This window comes from Chiloscyllium punctatum, chromosome 24 (genome assembly GCF_047496795.1).
Source record: "Chiloscyllium punctatum isolate Juve2018m chromosome 24, sChiPun1.3, whole genome shotgun sequence".
Lineage (NCBI taxonomy): Eukaryota > Metazoa > Chordata > Chondrichthyes > Orectolobiformes > Hemiscylliidae > Chiloscyllium > Chiloscyllium punctatum.
In genome coordinates, this window is record NC_092762.1 from 41,695,763 (window position 1) to 41,713,430 (window position 17,668).

The 17,668-nt window shown below is 49.6% G+C and overlaps 1 protein-coding gene across 2 annotated transcripts in view; it reads right to left on the reverse strand.

The window, feature by feature from the left end:
* The window catches only part of LOC140494480 (disintegrin and metalloproteinase domain-containing protein 10), a 129,546-nt gene that overhangs the window by 64,030 nt on the left and 47,848 nt on the right, over positions 1–17,668 (reverse strand). For both annotated transcript variants that reach the window (XM_072593697.1, XM_072593696.1), the window contains exons 7-8: positions 7,257–7,349; positions 4,957–5,125 (exon numbers count right to left, since the gene is read on the reverse strand). In XM_072593697.1, coding sequence (XP_072449798.1) covers positions 4,957–5,125; positions 7,257–7,349 — 262 coding nt within the window. The remainder of the gene's footprint in view (positions 1–4,956; positions 5,126–7,256; positions 7,350–17,668) is intronic.

The window sequence follows — 17,668 nt, forward strand, 5'->3', positions numbered from 1 at the left end:
AGTGAGCAGGACTGTTACACACTCACCCCTGAGACCCAGCTGATCAGTGAGCAGGACTGTTACACACTCACCCCAGAGGCCCCACTGATCAGTGAGCAGGACTGTTACACACTCACCCTTGAGGCCCAGCTGATCAGTGAGCAGGACTGTTACACACTCACCCCAAAGGCCCCACTGATCAGTGAGCAGGACTGTTACACACTCACCCCAGAGGCCCCACTGATCAGTGAGCAGGACTGTTACACACTCACCCTTGAGGCCCAGCTGATCAGTGAGCAGGACTGTTACACACTCACCCTTGAGGCCCAGCTGATCAGTGAGCAGGACTGTTACACACTCACCCCTGAGACCCAGCTGATCAGTGAGCAGGACTGTTACACACTCACCCCTGAGACCCAGCTGATCAGTGAGCAGGACTGTTACACACTCACCCCAGAGGCCCCACTGATCAGTGAGCAGGACTGTTACACACTCACCCCTGAGACCCCACTGATCAGTGAGCAGGACTGTTACACACTCACCCCTGAGACCCAGCTGATCAGTGAGCAGGACTGTTACACACTCACCCCTGAGACCCAGCTGCTCAGTGAGCAGGACTGTTACACACTCACCCCTGAGACCCAGCTGCTCAGTGAGCAGGACTGTTACACACTCACCCCAGAGGCCCCACTGATCAGTGAGCAGGACTGTTACACACTCACCCCAAAGGCCCCACTGATCAGTGAGCAGGACTGTTACACACTCACCCCTGAGACCCCACTGATCAGTGAGCAGGACTGTTAAACACTCACCCCAGAGGCCCCACTGATCAGTGAGCAGGACTGTTACACACTCACCCCAGAGGCCCCACTGATCAGTGAGCAGGACTGTTACACACTCACCCCAGAGGCCCCACTGATCAGTGAGCAGGACTGTTATACACTCACCCCTGAGACCCAGCTGATCAGTGAGCAGGACTGTTACACACTCACCCCAGAGGCCCCACTGATCAGTGAGCAGGACTGTTACACACTCACCCCTGAGACCCAGCTGCTCAGTGAGCAGGACTGTTACACACTCACCCCAGAGGCCCCACTGATCAGTGAGCAGGACTGTTACACACTCACCCCAGAGGCCCAGCTGATCAGTGAGCAGGACTGTTACACACTCACCCCAGAGGCCCCACTGATCAGTGAGCAGGACTGTTACACACTCACCCCAGAGGCCCCACTGATCAGTGAGCAGGACTGTTACACACTCACCCCAGAGGCCCCACTGATCAGTGAGCAGGACTGTTATACACTCACCCCTGAGACCCAGCTGATCAGTGAGCAGGACTGTTACACACTCACCCCAGAGGCCCCACTGATCAGTGAGCAGGACTATTACACACTCACCCCTGAGACCCAGCTGCTCAGTGAGCAGGACTGTTACACACTCACCCCAGAGGCCCCACTGATCAGTGAGCAGGACTGTTACACACTCACCCCAAAGGCCCCAGCTGATCAGTGAGCAGGACTGTTACACACTCACCCCTGAGACCCAGCTGCTCAGTGAGCAGGACTGTTACACACTCACCCCTGAGACCCAGCTGATCAGTGAGCAGGACTGTTACACACTCACCCCAGAGGCCCCACTGATCAGTGAGCAGGACTGTTACACACTCACCCCTGAGACCCAGCTGATCAGTGAGCAGGACTGTTACACACTCACCCCAGAGGCCCCACTGATCAGTGAGCAGGACTGTTACACACTCACCCTTGAGGCCCAGCTGATCAGTGAGCAGGACTGTTACACACTCACCCCAAAGGCCCCACTGATCAGTGAGCAGGACTGTTACACACTCACCCCAGAGGCCCCACTGATCAGTGAGCAGGACTGTTACACACTCACCCTTGAGGCCCAGCTGATCAGTGAGCAGGACTGTTACACACTCACCCTTGAGGCCCAGCTGATCAGTGAGCAGGACTGTTACACACTCACCCCAAAGGCCCCACTGATCAGTGAGCAGGACTGTTACACACTCACCCCAGAGGCCCCACTGATCAGTGAGCAGGACTGTTACACACTCACCCCTGAGACCCAGCTGATCAGTGAGCAGGACTGTTACACACTCACCCCTGAGACCCAGCTGATCAGTGAGCAGGACTGTTACACACTCACCCCTGAGACCCAGCTGATCAGTGAGCAGGACTGTTACACACTCACCCCAGAGGCCCCACTGATCAGTGAGCAGGACTGTTACACACTCACCCCTGAGACCCAGCTGCTCAGTGAGCAGGACTGTTACACACTCACCCCTGAGACCCAGCTGATCAGTGAGCAGGACTGTTACACACTCACCCCAGAGGCCCCACTGATCAGTGAGCAGGACTGTTACACACTCACCCCTGAGACCCAGCTGCTCAGTGAGCAGGACTGTTACACACTCACCCCAGAGGCCCCACTGATCAGTGAGCAGGACTGTTACACACTCACCCCTGAGACCCAGCTGATCAGTGAGCAGGACTGTTACACACTCACCCCAGAGGCCCCACTGATCAGTGAGCAGGACTGTTACACACTCACCCCTGAGACCCAGCTGATCAGTGAGCAGGACTGTTACACACTCACCCCTGAGACCCAGCTGCTCAGTGAGCAGGACTGTTACACACTCACCCCAGAGGCCCCACTGATCAGTGAGCAGGACTGTTACACACTCACCCCTGAGACCCAGCTGCTCAGTGAGCAGGACTGTTACACACTCACCCCTGAGACCCAGCTGATCAGTGAGCAGGACTGTTACACACTCACCCCAGAGGCCCCACTGATCAGTGAGCAGGACTGTTACACACTCACCCCTGAGACCCAGCTGATCAGTGAGCAGGACTGTTACACACTCATCCCAGAGGCCCCACTGATCAGTGAGCAGGACTGTTACACACTCACCCCTTAGGCCCCACTGATCAGTGAGCAGGACTGTTACACACTCACCCCTGAGACCCAGCTGCTCAGTGAGCAGGACTGTTACACACTCACCCCTGAGACCCCACTGATCAGTGAGCAGGACTGTTACACACTCACCCCTGAGACCCAGCTGCTCAGTGAGCAGGACTGTTACACACTCACCCCAGAGGCCCCACTGATCAGTGAGCAGGACTGTTACACACTCACCCCTGAGACCCCACTGATCAGTGAGCAGGACTGTTACACACTCACCCCTGAGATCCAGCTGCTCAATGAGCAGGACTGTTACACACTCACCCCTGAGACCCAGCTGATTAGTGAGCAGGACTGTTACACACTCACCCCTGAGACCCAGCTGATCAGTGAGCAGGACTGTTACACACTCACCCCAGATGCCCAGCTGCTCAGTGAGCAGGACTGTTACACACTCACCCCTGAGACCCAGCTGATCAGTGAGCAGGACTGTTACACACTCACCCCTGAGACCCCACTGATCAGTGAGCAGGACTGTTACACACTCACCCCTGAGACCCCACTGATCAGTGAGCAGGACTGTTACACACTCACCCCAAAGGCCCCACTGATCAGTGAGCAGGACTGTTACACACTCACCCCAGAGGCCCCACTGATCAGTGAGCAGGACTGTTACACACTCACCCCTGAGACCCAGCTGATCAGTGAGCAGGACTGTTACACACTCACCCCTGAGACCCAGCTGATCAGTGAGCAGGACTGTTACACACTCACCCCTGAGACCCCACTGATCAGTGAGCAGGACTGTTACACACTCACCCCTGAGACCCAGCTGATCAGTGAGCAGGACTGTTACACACTCACCCCTGAGACCCCACTGATCAGTGAGCAGGACTGTTACACACTCACCCCTGAGACCCAGCTGATCAGTGAGCAGGACTGTTACACACTCACCCCAGAGGCCCAGCTGATCAGTGAGCAGGACTGTTACACACTCACCCCTGAGACCCAGCTGATCAGTGAGCAGGACTGTTACACACTCACCCCAGAGGCCCAGCTGCTCAGTGAGCAGGACTGTTACACACTCACCCCTGAGACCCAGCTGATCAGTGAGCAGGACTGTTACACACTCACCCCAGAGGCCCCACTGATCAGTGAGCAGGACTGTTACACACTCACCCCAAAGGCCCCACTGATCAGTGAGCAGGACTGTTACACACTCACCCCTGAGACCCAGCTGATCAGTGAGCAGGACTGTTACACACTCACCCCAGAGGCCCAGCTGATCAGTGAGCAGGACTGTTACACACTCACCCCTGAGACCCAGCTGATCAGTGAGCAGGACTGTTACACACTCACCCCAGAGGCCCAGCTGCTCAGTGAGCAGGACTGTTACACACTCACCCCTGAGACCCCACTGATCAGTGAGCAGGACTGTTACACACTCACCCCTGAGACCCAGCTGCTCAGTGAGCAGGACTGTTACACACTCACCCCTGAGACCCCACTGATCAGTGAGCAGGACTGTTACACACTCACCCCTGAGACCCAGCTGCTCAGTGAGCAGGACTGTTACACACTCACCCCTGAGACCCAGCTGCTCAGTGAGCAGGACTGTTACACACTCACCCCTGAGACCCAGCTGCTCAGTGAGCAGGACTGTTACACACTCACCCCTGAGACCCCACTGATCAGTGAGCAGGACTGTTACACACTCACCCCTGAGACCCAGCTGATCAGTGAGCAGGACTGTTACACACTCACCCCTGAGACCCAGCTGATCAGTGAGCAGGACTGTTACACACTCACCCCTGAGGCCCCACTGATCAGTGAGCAGGACTGTTACACACTCACCCCTGAGACCCAGCTGCTCAGTGAGCAGGACTGTTACACACTCACCCCTGAGGCCCCACTGATCAGTGAGCAGGACTGTTACACACTCACCCCTGTGACCATGAGGCCATGGGCCCTGACTGTTCCTGGATGCAGTGTCCTTTTGGAGACAGAAATGTGTTGTCATCACTGTGACAAACTGATGGAATGGCTGCTTCTCCTTACCGACATTGCCTTGCCACGCCAGTCCAAGTACACCACTGTAATCCCGGTTTGTCAGGAGGTACGACAGACAAAACTTCCTCCAGTTTTCCCTGGAATGTAAATCCAGAAGTTTCTCTACACTGACATAGCGGTTATGGAGAGGATTGGAATTATTGCATTTGGAGTCAATCTGGAATTTGAAAAATTAATAATTGCTTTATTATTAAAAGTGCTAAAAGATGGGTTTTCTCAGAGACTGCACCAAACTCTACCTCCAGATGGTTAAAGCGGATTCCTTTTAGGGACAGTTAGCTCTCAGCCATTCCTTACTGACCTGACAAAACGTTGGAATTTCTGGTTGCAATTCTGTACGAAGTGCAATTGCAACTGGTTTGACTGGTTAGGGTTCGGGTTAGGGTTAGGGTTAGGGTTTGGGTTAGGTTAGGGTTAGGGTTAGGGTTCGGGTTAGGGTTAGGGTTAGGTTAGGGTTAGGGTTAGGGTTAGGGTTTGGGTTAGGGTTAGGGTTAGGTTAGGGTTAGGGTTAGGGTTCGGGTTAGGGTTTGGGTTAGGGTTAGGGTTAGGTTCGGGTTAGTGCTCGGGTTAGAGTTAGGTTAGGGTTCGGGTTAGGGTTTGGGTTAGAGTTAAGTTAGGGTTCAGGTTAGGGTTTGGGTTAGAATTAGGTTTTGAGTTATGGTTGGGTTTCGGGTTAGGGTTAGGGATAAGGTTAGGGTTAGTGTTGAGGTTATGGTTCGAGTTCAGGTTAGGGTTAGGGTTCGGGTTAGGGTTAGAGTTAGTGTTAGGGTTTGGGTTAGAGTCAGGTTTCGAGTTATGGTTAGGGTTAGGGACAAGGTTAGGGTTAGTGTTGAGGCTATGGTTCGAGTTCGGATTAAGGTTAGGGTTAGGGTTAGGCTTCGGGTTAGGGTTAGGTTTAGGGTTAGGTTAGGGTTAGGTTAGGGTTAGGGTTCAGGTTAGAGTTAGGTTAGGGTTCGGGTTAGGGTTTGGGTTAGAGTTAGGTTTCGAGATATGGTTGGGTTTCGGGTTAGGGTTAGGGATAAGGTTAGGGTTAGTGTTGAGGTTATGGTTCGAGTTCAGGTTAAGTTTAGGGTTCGGGTTAGGGTTAGGGTTCGGGTTAGGGTTAGAGTTAGTGTTAGGGTTTGGGTTAGAGTCAGGTTTCGAGTTAAGGTTAGGGTTAGGGATGAGGTTAGCATTAGTGTTGAGGCTATGGTTCGAGTTCGGATTAAGGTTAGGGTTAGGGTTAGGGTTAGGGTTAGGTTTAATCCTAACCCTAACCCTATCACAATTGCTCAACTGACATCAATATTGAACAGCTTGTTGCATGCAGGTCTAGCTGGGTTAATACTTAATTGAGACCAGTGGGCACCACCCACTGGTCACTTGGTCAAAGACGGAGACAAATCTGACATTAATGACCTCTTAGCAGTCGCTGTAGTAACATAGATCATATGAGACCTTCAGACATCGAAACAGTATTTGGCCCATTGAGTCTGTGATGTCATTCAATGAGATCATGGTTGATTTGATCATCCCCAATTCCACTTTCCTGCCTTTTCCCCATAGCCCTTGATTTCCTTGCGGATTAAAAATCTGCCTGTATTAGCTTTGAATGTACTTAATGACCCAGCCGTGACTGCAGGGTGCGGTCAAGAATTCCACAGACTGACTGAGAGAAGTAATTCCTTCTCATCCCCCTGTTCCTGAGCAACTATCTGCTGCTCGAACAGATTGGGTTGAGGATGTGGTGTGTGAGCTGCATGATTCTCTAAACTGAATCGTCGCGGTATTTACAATCAACCTCATATTGTTTATCTGACAAGACTCTTCTAGTTTGACCAGAAACGTGGTTTAATAGACCACTTTGACCTTGACAGAATTCACTCCCAGTGAACCTCAATCACGCAAGGTCAGAGGTCGGGAAGTAAGAACCTCATGGAGTGAACTTCAGAGACACTGGGTCCATCTCTCTGCCTTAGGATTGTCTACAATTAGAATGGAAGTTGTGATAAACCTTGGACTGTGGAATGCTGGTTTTTTTTTTAAATAAAGAATTTGATCTGCCCCAGGGTTTCTGTCACCGAGTGGAGAAATTGTGGCGGTTTGAATTGGGAGAGACTCTTTCCTCAGATGGACCTCTCAGCCTACAGTTCTAGACCACCAAGTGTTCATTCTATGGGCTTCCAGAACGTGGGTATTACTGGGACGGCTGGCACTTATTACTCTGAGCATCTGCCCTTGGCCCCTGGGTCCGGGAAAACAATCACCAACTGCACCATTTCGGCACATATCTGAAATGTTACACGTACCGACAGTTCCTGGACCTGGAAGTTTATGTGTCGGATTCCCAGAAAGTCCACATTCTGATATATTCCATTCACCGCCGTCAAATAATTCGCAATCTGAAACACAACCGAAATATTCATGTCAGCATTAACCATCAAACCCACAATTTTCTCTCACCAAAAGTTTCCATCCAGCTCTAGGAGCTGATGGATGTTGACCTATGTTGATCACTTTACACAGCGTGAATGTTGTGGATCACTCTCAGTCACTGTTGCCACTTATTCATTGATTCCTATTCATTGCCAAAGGTCCATAATGATTGGGTCGGGTCACTGTTTCTCGGTAGATACGGTTGAATAGTGAATAAAGCACTTCTCCCAAATTGTCATTTTCCCACGTCGATCATTATGACCATTAATCTTATGGTGACTCACCTCCTGACTCCCCAACAAGAGCTCCTCAGCTCTTGCAACTTCACACCGTCCAGAACAAAGGGACAAAGTGCTTGGAAACACATCCACAGCCATCCACTCCCTCCATCACTCCCTCCATCTCTCCCTCCATCTCTCCCTCCATCTCTCCCTCCATCAGGAGCAGCAGTGTATACCATCTACAAGATGCACTGCAGAGATTCGCCTACCATCTCAGACAGTGCCTTCCAAACCCACGAGCCCTTCCATATATCGCTATTCCTTCCCTTTCACTGAACATCCTGGAGTTCATTCCCTCAGGGCATTGTGGGTCAACCCACAGCAGGTGGACTGCAGGCAGCTCACCCCCCCCCCCCCCCACCTTGTCAAGGGGCAACTAGGGACGGGCAAAACCGGCCAAGGTAAAGACCCGAATGTTTTTCAGGAAGGTCTGGGGACTATCAAAGGGGAAAGTGAGGACTGCAGATGCTGGAGATCAGAGCTGGAAATGTGTTGCTGGAAAAGCGCAGCAGGTCAGGCAGCATCCAAGGAGCAGGAGAATCGACGTTTCGGGCATCAGCCCTTCTTCAGGAATGAGGAAAGTGTGTCCAGCAGGCTGAGATAAAAGGTAGGGAGGAGGGACTTGGGGGAGGGGGGTTGGGAATGCGATAGGTGGAAGGAGGTTAAGGTGAGGGTGATAGGTCGGAGAGGGGGTGGAGGCGGAGAGGTCAGGAAGAAGATTGCAGGTCAAGAAGGCGGTGCTGAGTCCGAGTGTTGGGGGCGGTGCTGAGTCTGAGGGTTGGGGGCGGTGCTGAGTCTGAGGGTTGGGGGCGGTGCTGAGTCTGAGGGTTGGGGGCGGTGCTGAGTCTGAGGGTTGGGGTCCCCAACCTTCAGACTCAGCACCGCCTTCTTGACCTGCAATCTTCTTCCCGACCTCTCCGCCCCCACCCCCACCCCGGCCTATCAAAGGAGCCAAGGCCATCTAACATGGTGACCTGGAAACAGTTCCACCACTCTGCAAGGCCTGCCCAGTGCCATTTGCCTTCGGGGGTAATAGTAGAGGCAGAAATGAGGAGGCTGGGGGAACAAAGGAATCATCCAACCAGGGCAGTTTGTGAAATGGGCAGCACCCGTTGGACTGAATCTGACAGGTCGGGGATTTTAAACAATTGCTTCTCACAGCTGGATAAATACCGATCGCTGGCAGAGAGAATGTGGAGACAAAGCTGGCAGGGAGCTGGGCATCAGCCATGTCGATGAGGACTCCCACAAATCTGCTCCAAATTAACCTCCATAAGGCATGGTACCGATATTTGAGATTGTCATTTGGGGTGTCACCAGCCCAAGTTTTCAGTGGCCGATGGGGAACATTTTTCAAGGTCTAGGTGACACGCCTATAACAGGGAAGACCAATAAAGAGCAGGGAGACAACATGGACCTGGTGCTTAGATGTTTCTCCCACGTGGCCGTAAGCCTGTGTGTTCCAGGGTCCCCAGGTCGGGTGAGAGGGTCGATAAAACTGGGCTCCACCCATTGGAAGATAAAGTGAGAATGATCAGAGGAGCCCTGGCTCCCATGTCTGTATCGGACCGTCGGCCTTTCCTCGGATTGGTGAGCTATTACAGAAAGTTCTTACGTAACCCAGCCTCCATCCTGTCATCCTTGGAGAGAAAGGGCCAGCCTTGGATATGGTCTCATAGCCGAGACAGAGCCTTTAGGGAGTGGGGGAAGCAGCTATCATTGTCTAAGGTGTTAGCACACTATGCTCCCCCCAAAGCAAGATCTGGTGCTGACATGCATTACCACCCCACCCCTACCCCCGTAACGTGGGCTCACTGCTGGCCCAATGGAAAGCAACGACCAATCGTGCATGCTTGGCAGACTCTGGTGGATGCAGAGTGCAAGTATGTCCAGACTGAGAAGGAAGGTTTGGCGATCACCTTTGCTGTGAGAAAGTTGCCCCAATATGTTTACCGAGGTGAGTGTGTGATAGTAGCGGACCCCCGTGCTCGGGGCTGCTTAAAGAAGGCAAGGCTAGTGTCCCCTGTAGGTTCAGGCTGGATTCAGTGATGGGCTCTGATCGTAATTGCAGACAATTCCATCTGGGAGGCCAACTCACAAATGCAGGTGCCTTGAGCTGCCTCCCTCTGGCAGATACACCAGCGGTGCTGCTGTGGGAAGAGCCCGTTGTGGTTTTGAACGTTCTGGGCACCCTTCCAGTCACCGCTGACAGGATCAGACTGTGGAGGCAAAGATATCCCATCCTGACAAAACTGAGACATGCTGGCGGTGATGGGGGAGAAGCAAAAGGGTCGTTACAACCAGAATTGAAACTGTTCTGGACCTGGTGAGACCAGGTCACACTGGAGGGCGGCATACTCTAATGGGAAGCAAGAGTGATTGACCCAAGCAAAGGTACTGGCTGAACTCCTCCAGGGTCATCCAGGGTTTGCTGAAATGAAGATGGCAGTGAGAGGTTATGTCTGGTGGCCAGGATTGGATGCAGACAGAGCAGTAATGGTGGGTCAGTGCCCAGAGTGCCAACAAAGGCAAAACTTATCGCCGGCAACTCCCCCATATTAGTGGGAATGGCCAGGTGAAGCCTGGACTCAGTTAGACATCGACAACGCAGGTCCTTTCATGGGTCCAATGTTGTTCATCTTCATGGACACCTACTCAAAGTGGCTGGACATGCAGAGAGTTCCATCGTCAACCACAGGGACAAAGAGAGAAAAGCTGCACACATCTTTTGCAATACACAGATTCCCAGAAACATTGGTCACAGATTACCAGCTGCCCTAGGGTTCATGGTCATCAACCTGTAAGGACAGCTCCATACCATCCATCATCCAATGGTCTGACAGGAAAGAGCTGTCCAACCTTTGAGGCCGGCTTCAAGGAACAGCCTATAGCTTCACGAGATCCCGAACCATCCCTGTCTCGGGGCGGATGGGGAATGAAGGGCAGAGGTGAAATGGCATCAGGAACGTTAATGCTGGACACAAGACTCCGCTAAGTGAGAGAGACAGTTTACTTCAGGGGATGAGCCTTGGGAATGGCCCTGTGTGGTTGGCCTGAGGTCAGGTCTAGCGGTGTATAAAGTTTGGGTAGGTGCGATGGTCCTGAACAAGCACGTGGGCATATGAAAGTATCCAAAAAGCATCCTTCCACTGCAACCCTTTATCTCCTATGACTAAACCAATTCTGTATCCATTATGCCAGCTCACCCCTGATACCATGTGACTTCACCTTTTGCGCTAGTCTGCCATGAGAGACCTTGTCAAAGGCTTTACTGAAGTCCATGTAGACAATATCACCCACTTTTCCCTCATGATCAATCATCTTCATAACCTCAAAAAACCTGATTAAGTTAGTGAGGCACGGCCTCCCCTGCACGAAACCATGCTGTCCATCGATAATCAGTCCGTTCGCTTCTAAATGTGTATAGAGAGACAGTTTACTTCAGGGGACAGAGTTTGATGTAGGGACTGGCCCTGAATGGGTAAGAGGCATGGTTGGCCTGAGGTCAGGTCTAGCGGTGTATAAAGCTTGGGTAGGTGCGATGGTCCTGAACAAGCACGTGGGCATATGAATGCTGCAAACTCACAAACAATGCAGGAGCAAAACTTCCTGTGTCCACTTCCTCAACAGTCTTTCTGACTGTTCCAGAACCTGTGGGTTCTCCCTCTCCTTCAAACGTTAAAGATACCTCAGAATCTGAAATTGATGAGACAGAAGCCTTCGTCGCCTGAAAAGGAGAAGGGATTTCTTCTGAGACACTCCAGGTGCGGGAGGTGAGCTCCTGTGTGTTAGACACTGCCTGTATCAGGAACATGACCCAGTACTGAAACACACCAGGAAGAACTACAAAGCAAAGAACCAGCCGATATCCTCAGACTCATATGGGGAGTGGTGTAATGATTGTAACAAGGTCAGACAGCTGAATCTCTAAGATACATTAGTTTGGTCCAATCAGGGAGCCCTGGCTGAAACATAAGGCTGGGCGTGTCAGAGGTTCTATTCACTCTGAGAGCTGGCTCAGAGGGAGCTGTGTCAGTGTCAAGGACTCTGAACGTGAAAACAAAGGGAGGCTTGGTGAAGGGATACTGGCCTCAGTCCAGTGTCTGGGCATCTGTCCCCATCCCACTACCCCCTGCCTGACCACTACCCCCCAAACCACCTCCACACCCCAGGGTGGGAACATTGGGCCATTGTACTTCACAGTGAAGCCAGCCCTATGTAATAAAGCCCTGTGTAATACAGCCCTGTGTAATACAGCTCTATGTAATACAGCTCTGTGTAATACAGCCCTGTGCAATACAGCTGTGTGTAATACAGCCCTGTGTAATACAGCTCTGTGTAATACAGCCCGATGTAATACAGCCCTGTGTAATACAGCTCTGTGTAATACAGCCCTATGCAATACAGCTGTGTGTAATACAGCCCTGTGTAATACAGCTCTGTGTAATACAGCCCGATGTAATACAGCCCTGTGTAATACAGCTCTGTGTAATACAGCCCTATGCAATACAGCTGTGTGTAATACAGCCCTGTGTAATACAGCTCTGTGTAATACAGCTCTGTGTAATACAGCTCTGTGTAATACAGCCCTGTGCAATACAGCTCTGTGTAATACAGCCCTGTGTAATACAGCTGTGTGTAATACAGCCCTGTGTAATACAGCTCTGTGTAATACAGCCCTGTGCAATACAGCTCTGTGTAATACAGCCCTGTGTAATACAGCTCTGTGTAATACAGCTCTGTGTAATACAGCCCTGTGTAATACAGCTCTGTGTAATACAGCTCTGTGTAATACAGCCCTGTGCAATACAGCTCTGTGTAATACAGCCCTGTGTAATACAGCTGTGTGTAATACAGCCTTGTGTAATAGAGCTCTGTGTAATACAGCTCTGTGTAATACAGCCCTGTGTAATACAGCTCTATGTAATACAGCTCTGTGTAATACAGCCCTGTGCAATACAGCTGTGTGTAATACAGCCCTGTGTAATACAGCTCTGTGTAATACAGCCCGATGTAATACAGCCCTGTGTAATACAGCTCTGTGTAATACAGCCCTATGCAATACAGCTGTGTGTAATACAGCCCTGTGTAATACAGCTCTGTGTAATACAGCCCGATGTAATACAGCCCTGTGTAATACAGCTCTGTGTAATACAGCCCTATGCAATACAGCTGTGTGTAATACAGCCCTGTGTAATACAGCTCTGTGTAATACAGCTCTGTGTAATACAGCTCTGTGTAATACAGCCCTGTGCAATACAGCTCTGTGTAATACAGCCCTGTGTAATACAGCTGTGTGTAATACAGCCCTGTGTAATACAGCTCTGTGTAATACAGCCCTGTGCAATACAGCTCTGTGTAATACAGCCCTGTGTAATACAGCTCTGTGTAATACAGCTCTGTGTAATACAGCCCTGTGTAATACAGCTCTGTGTAATACAGCTCTGTGTAATACAGCCCTGTGCAATACAGCTCTGTGTAATACAGCCCTGTGTAATACAGCTGTGTGTAATACAGCCTTGTGTAATAGAGCTCTGTGTAATACAGCTCTGTGTAATACAGCCCTGAGTTAAACAGCCCTGTGAAATACAGCCCTGAGTAATACAGCCCTGTGTAATACAGCTCTATGTAATAGGGCTCTGTGTAATACAGCCCTGAGTAATACAGCTCTGTGTAATACAGCCCTGTGTAATAGAGCTCTGTGTAATACAGCCCTGAGTAATACAGCCCTGTGTAATACAGCCCTGTGTAATAGGGCTCTGTGTAATACAGCCCTGAGTAATACAGCTCTGTGTAATACAGCCCTGTGTAATAGAGCTCTGTGTAATACAGCCCTGAGTAATACAGCCCTGTGTAATACAGCCCAGTGTAATACAGCTCTGTGTAATACAGCCCTGTGTAATACAGCTCTATGTAATACAGCCCTGTGTAATACAGCTCTGTGTAATACAACTCTGCGTAATACAGCCCTGTGTAATATAGCCCTGTGTAATACAGCTCTGTGCAATACAGCCCTGTGTAATACAGCCCTGAGTAATACAGCTCTATATAATACAGCTCTGTGTAATACAGCCCTGTGTAATACAGCCCTGCCCAATAAAGCCCTCTGTAATACATCCCTGCATAATACAGACCTGTGTAATAGAGCCCTGTGTAATACAGCTCTGTGTAATACAGCCCAGTGTAATACAGCTCTGTGCAAAACAGCCCTGAGTAATACAGCCCTGTGTAATACAGCATTGTGTAATACAGCCTTAATAATACAGCCCTGTGTAATACAGCCCTGTGTTATACAGCTCTGTGTAATACAGCGCTGTATACTACAGCCCTGAAAAATACAGCTCTGCATAATACAGCTCTGTGTAATACAGCCCTGAGTAATCCAGCCCTGTGTAATACAGCCCTGTGTAATCCAGCTCTGAGTAATACAGCCCTGTGAAATACAGCCCTGAGTAATACAGCCCTGTGTAATACAGCTCTGTGTAATACAGCCCTGTGTAATACAGCTCTGTGTAATACAGCCCTGAGTAATACAGCCCTGTGTAATACAGACCTGAGAAATATAGCCCTGTGTAATACAGCCCAGTGTAATACAGCTCTGTGTAATACAGCCCTGTGTAATAGAGCTCTGTGTAATACAGCCCTGAGTGATACAGCCCTGTGTAATACAGCCCAGTGTAAAACAGCTCTGTGTAATACAGCTCTGTGTAATGCAGCCCTGAGAAATATAGCCCTGTGTAATACAGCCCAGTGTAATACAGCTCTGTGCAATACAGCCCTGTGTAATACAGCTCTGTGTAATACAGCCCTGTGTAATACAACTCTGCGTAATACAGCCCTGTGTAATATAGCCCTGTGTAATACAGCTCTGTGCAATACAGCCCTGTGTAATACAGCCCTGAGTAATACAGCCCTGCCCAATAAAGCCCTCTGTAATACATCCCTGCATAATACAGCCCTGTGTAATAGAGCCCTGTGTAATACAGCTCGGTGTAATACAGCCCAGTGTAATATAGCCCTGTATCATAGAGCCCTGTGTAATACAGTCCTGTGTAATACAGCCCTATATAATACAGTTCTGTGTAATACTTCCCTATGTAATGCAGCCCTGCGTAATACAGCCCTGTGTAATGCAGCCCTTTGTAATACAGCCCTGTGTAATACAGCCCTGTGTTATACAGCCCTGTGTAATACAGCTCTGTATACTACAGCCATGTATAATATAGCCCTGAGTAATACAGCTCTGTGTAACACAGCCCTGTGTAATACAGCCCTGTGTAATACAGCTATGTATAATACAGCCCTGTGTAATACAGCCCTGTGTAATACAGCTCTGTGTAATACAGCCCTGTGTAATACAGCACTATATAACACAGCTCTGTGTAATACATCCCTGTGTAATACAGCCCTGTGTAATACAGCCTGTGTAATATAGCCCTGTGTAATACAGCCTGTGTGATACAGCACTGTGTAATACAGCCCTGTGTAATACATCCCTGTGTAATACAGCCCTGTGTAATACAGCCCTGTGTAATACAGCCTGTGTAATATAGCCCTGTGTAATACAGCCTGTGTGATACAGCCCTGTGTAATACAGCCCTGTGTAATACAGCCTGTGTAATATAGCCCTGTATAATACAGCCATGTGTAATACAGCCCTGTGTAATCCAGCTCTGTGTAATACAGCCCTGTGTAATACAGCTCTGTGTAATATAGCTCTGTGTAATACAGCTCCATGTAATACAGCCCTTTGTAATACAGCTCTGTGTAATACAGCCCTGTGTAATACAGCCCTGTGTAATACAGCTGTGTGTAATACAGCTCTGTGTAATACAGCCCTGTGTAATACATCCCTGTGTAATACAGCCCTGTGTAATACAGCCCTGTGTAATACAGCCTGTGTAATATAGCCCTGTGTAATACAGCCTGTGTGATACAGCCCTGTGTAATACAGCCCTGTGTAATACAGCCTGTGTAATATAGCCCTGTATAATACAGCCATGTGTAATACAGCCCTGTGTAATCCAGCTCTGTGTAATACAGCCCTGTGTAATACAGCCCTGTGTAATACAGCTCTGTGTAATACTGCCTGTGTAATACAGCCCTGTGTAATAGAGCCCTGAGTAATACAGCTGTTTGTAATACAGCTCTGTGTAATACAGCCCTGTGTAATACAGCTCTGTGTAATACAGCCCTTTGTTATACAGCCTGTGTAATACTGCCCTGAGTAATAATGCCCTGTGTAATACAGCCCTGTGTCATACAGCTCTGTGTAATACAGCCCTGTGTCATACAGCTCTGTGTAATACAGTCCTGTGTAATACAGCCCTGTGTAATACAGCTCTGTGTAATACAGCCCTGTGTAATACAGCCCTGTGTAATACAGCCCTGTGTAATACAGCTCTGTGTAATGCAGCCCTTTGTAATACAGCCCTGTGTAATACAGCCTGTGTAATACAGCCCTGTATAATACAGCCATGTGTAATACAGCCCTGAGTAATACAGCCCTGTGTAATACAGCCCTGTGTAATACAGCTCTGTGTAATACAGCTCTGTGTAATACAGCCCTGAGTAATACAGCTCTGTGTAATACAGCTCTATGTAATACAGCCCTGAGTAATACAGCCCTGTGTAATACAGCATTGTGTAATACTGCCTTAATAATACAGCTCTGTGTAATACAGCTCTGTGTAATACAGCTCTGTGCAATACAGCCCTGAGTAATCCAGCTCTGAGTAATACAGCCCTGTGAAATACAGCCCTGAGTAATACAACCATGTGTAATACAGCTGTGTGTAATACAGCCCTGTGTAATACAGCCCTGTGTAATACAGCCATGTGTAATACAACCCTGTGTAATACAGCTCTGTGTAATACAGCCATGCGTAATAGAGCCCTGTGTAATACAGCCCTGTGTAATACAGCTCTGTGTAATACAGCCCTGTGTAATACAGCCCTGTGTAATACAGCTCTGTGTAATACAGCGCTGTGTACTACAGCCCTGAATAATACAGCTCTGTGTAATACAGCTCTGTGCAATACAGCCCTGAGTAATCCAGCTCTGAGTAATACAGCCCTGTGAAATACAGCCCTGAGTAATACAACCATGTGTAATACAGCTGTGTGTAATACAGCCCTGTGTAATACAGCCCTGTGTAATACAGCCATGTGTAATACAACCCTGTGTAATACAGCTCTGTGTAATACAGCCATGCATAATAGAGCCCTGTGTAATACAGCCCTGTGTAATACAGCTCTGTGTAATACAGCCCTGTGTAATACAGACCTGTGTAATACAGCTCTGTGTAATACAGCTCTGTGTAACACAGCCCTGTGTAATACAGCCCTGTGTAATACAGCCCTGTGTAATACAGCCCTGTGCAATACAGCTCTGTGTAATACAGCTCTGTGTAACACAGCCCTGTGTAATACAGCTCTGTGTAATACAGCTCTGCGTAACACAGCCCTGTGTAATACAGCTCTGTGTAACATAGCTCTGTGTAATACAGCTCTGTGTAATACAGCCCTGTGTAATACAGCTCTGTGTAATACAGCTCTGTGTAATACAGCCCTGTGTAATACAGCCCTGTGTAATACTGCCCTGTACAAGTGACCTTGCCTTGGAACAAGAGCAGGGCAGAATACTGTGGGTCAGTCAGTGAAGCTCACACTGAGCTGTGTGTTACCTTTCAAGCTGTTTCACTGCAATGCACAAATTCCCCTCATCCCGCTGCACGCTGCGTTGGGGGGTGTGGGATGGGCGTCAGTCAGTGCCAGGACTTCAGGTCATAAAGTTACAGGGAGTGCACACCCTCCCATTCCAGGCATTCCCAAGGGACTTTAGATTGGAAGGCTGAGGTTTTTTTTAAAACTAAGCATCAGCTCTTATTGGCTCAGAGGGATCTCCTGATGGTGGTGAACAGCTTTGGCATTGATCTGTGTCTGACTTTGTTCAACCCTGCAGCGAGAGGCAGCGTGGTTTCAGCTCACTGCCTTACACTCAT